Source organism: Carya illinoinensis, chromosome 15 (genome assembly GCF_018687715.1).
Source record: "Carya illinoinensis cultivar Pawnee chromosome 15, C.illinoinensisPawnee_v1, whole genome shotgun sequence".
In the NCBI taxonomy this organism is placed as follows: Eukaryota; Viridiplantae; Streptophyta; class Magnoliopsida; order Fagales; family Juglandaceae; genus Carya; species Carya illinoinensis.
In genome coordinates, this window is record NC_056766.1 from 37,647,433 (window position 1) to 37,649,820 (window position 2,388).

At 33.7% G+C, this 2,388-nt stretch overlaps 1 protein-coding gene across 1 annotated transcript; it reads right to left on the reverse strand.

Moving 5' to 3' along the window:
• Nucleotides 1-810: 810 nt before the first annotated feature.
• On the reverse strand, nt 811-1,862 carry LOC122296904 (wall-associated receptor kinase 2-like). Its single transcript, XM_043106701.1, has 3 exons — nt 1,674-1,862; nt 1,260-1,499; nt 811-1,113 (listed from the first exon to the last, which is right to left on the reverse strand). Exons 1-3 carry the CDS (start codon nt 1,860-1,862, stop codon nt 811-813), a joined length of 732 nt encoding a protein of 243 aa, XP_042962635.1.
• Nucleotides 1,863-2,388: the final 526 nt, after the last annotated feature.

The following is a 2,388-nucleotide window of genomic DNA, read 5'->3' on the forward strand; positions in this document are numbered from 1 at the left end:
GTCCAACCGATATCAAAGAAAACCAAGGCAAGATATGAAAATTTGAAATTTTCTTTTCAAATATGGGCAATTATTCTGTATATCTCTATTATTTGAATAAAATGAGAGACTAACAAATCAGTTTCCCATTACATGTTTAAACTCGACTTTACCCTACATTTGGATCAAAGATGCACTCTTTCCTGAAAACCATGTTAAGGCAAACTCCATATAATTAGGAAGACAAGAGCCACCCCACGTGGGAGTGAAGACCCTCTTGATGAGGGTTGGTCACTTGAACTCTAGATCTCCCATTTTATTATTCATGCGTTGTTTAGTTTTATTTTCTTGTCATTTTTTTTAACTTTTTTCCCCTAATTTTCTTGATGGCTAAGGCCAGGATAAATTCCATGATTCTATTAATTACTTGATGCTAATTGCAATTGTAATATACCTAGGAACTGAAGAGTAATACTTATCATGGAACCCTCAATGCTTGTGAAAGATAGTACAAGTTGTAAAACTTTGATTACATTAACATGATTCTTAAATCGTTAAGAATGGATAAATATCGAGGGAAAAGTAGTCTCTTTGCATCAGGATGGGATCAAACTAATTTGTTCAATTGGAGAAACACAAAATTGTTGCAAGTTACATCCAATTATGGAAATTTAGTAAAAGAGGGACAACCAGAAAAAGGTACTAAATGATCTATGATCTATGGTAGTCTACAACATTATTACACAACATTAATATGCATATAGAAGTTCATGAATGGATCTAATTGATTTATATAAATCAATTATTGTCAACTTAGCTATTTATCGCCCATCATCTAGGTGTTTCAAAGAGCTGGTTTATCATGCTATCTTGTCCACTAACTGCATTTACAGAAGAACTAAGGCCATTATCAATGTTGAAAGAGAGTATAGGTGTATTAAGCAAGTATCCCATTTCTTCTGTAGTTTGATTATCCTTTTCCCATGGATGCTTTTCCATAATTCTCAATCCTTCTAGCTCCGCTGCCACTTTCATCATAGTGGGCCTATCCTCCCCTCTTAACCTTAAGCACCCATTTGCAAGATTTGCAACTTCCTTTATTGGCATGATATTACACTCATTGACAATGTGATCCTAAAGCATGTGAAGTAGACGATCCTCTTTCACTGCAAAAACAAAATACATTGCTTGATTTTTATAAGTTTTAGGCCTATTGGTAGAAATTGCCTCTTCACCTGTTAGCAACTCTGCTAACACAACATCAAATCTATACACATCACTTTTTTTGTCAGTTGCTCAATTTGGAAGTATTCAGGGTCTAAGTATCCAAGAGTTTCTTGCACCGAGGTGGTTATTTCTGTTTGATCAAGAGCTATCAACCTTGAAGCTCCAAAGTCAGCCACTTTTACTATGTGGTTATCATCTAATAGTATATTAATGCTTTTCACATCTCTATATATAATTGGCATAGAAGTTTCAGAATGTAGGTATGCAAGAGCTCTTGCTATTTCTGTTGCTATCTTTAAACATTTTTCCCACGAAAGAGAAGAAGCACGACTTATATCATGAATATGGTCAGAAAGAGTCCCATTTGTGTTGAATTCATAAACAAGTAAGGGAACTTCTGTTTCAAGACAACAACCTATTAGTTTAACCAATTTCTATGATTGATTTGGGTACGTAAGCAAAATCACCTCATTAATGAATTGCTTGATTTGGCTCTTATCACATATTTTGGACTTTTTGATGGCAACCTCTTTGTTAGCAGGTAATACTCCTTTGTAAACAGTTCCATAACCCCCTTTGCCAAGGACTCTACTCTCATAATAATTGTTGGTGGCCTTTTTAAGCTTGTCATTACTAAAGATTTTCGTTGTCTCCATAGACTTTCCTTGATTCAAGATATGTTCTTGTAACATTAAGCCACCATTTTGTTGGAAGTACTTTTCTTAGAGTTTGATGAGTTTCCTTCTTTTCAATCCCACAAGTACTGAAGAACCTCCCAATAGCAAGAGTGAGAGACTTATGCTGATACCTACAAAAAATGAATTCTTAAGTAAAATTGTGACCAAAATCCAATGTTTCATTCTTTATGTTTGAAAAGTGCCACAAATATAAAGATATTTCATAAAAGTAAACTCATACAAACTTGAGATGGCATTATACGATATGGTAGATCTATTTTACAATAAAAGTAGTATTATATCCAGCCATGTCAGTTTGTGAGTATATAATTTTATGAAATCATCTTGTAGCTAAAACATGTCTCTTTATGTTTACTCAATACCAGTATTATGAGCTTTACAATTTACAATCATTTTGAACCAAGTTAATTAAGAACCAATATTTAGGACGACGCAATGAATATTTGAGCTAGAAAGTATTTACACGAGTGATTACCTCATAAGC

What these genes read in the sequence shown, in the direction of transcription:
- LOC122296904 (XM_043106701.1), bottom strand. Translation starts at nt 1,862, where the DNA reads ATGGAGACAACGAAAATCTTTAGTAATGACAAGCTTAAAAAGGCCACC. An exon ending in TCAAGCAATTCATTAATGAG is followed by an intron (nt 1,500 to 1,673) that starts GTGATTTTGCTT and finishes AAATGTTTAAAG; the next exon opens with ATAGCAACAGAAATAGCAAG. An exon ending in TTGAGCAACTGACAAAAAAA is followed by an intron (nt 1,114 to 1,259) that starts GTGATGTGTATA and finishes CACATGCTTTAG; the next exon opens with GATCACATTGTCAATGAGTG.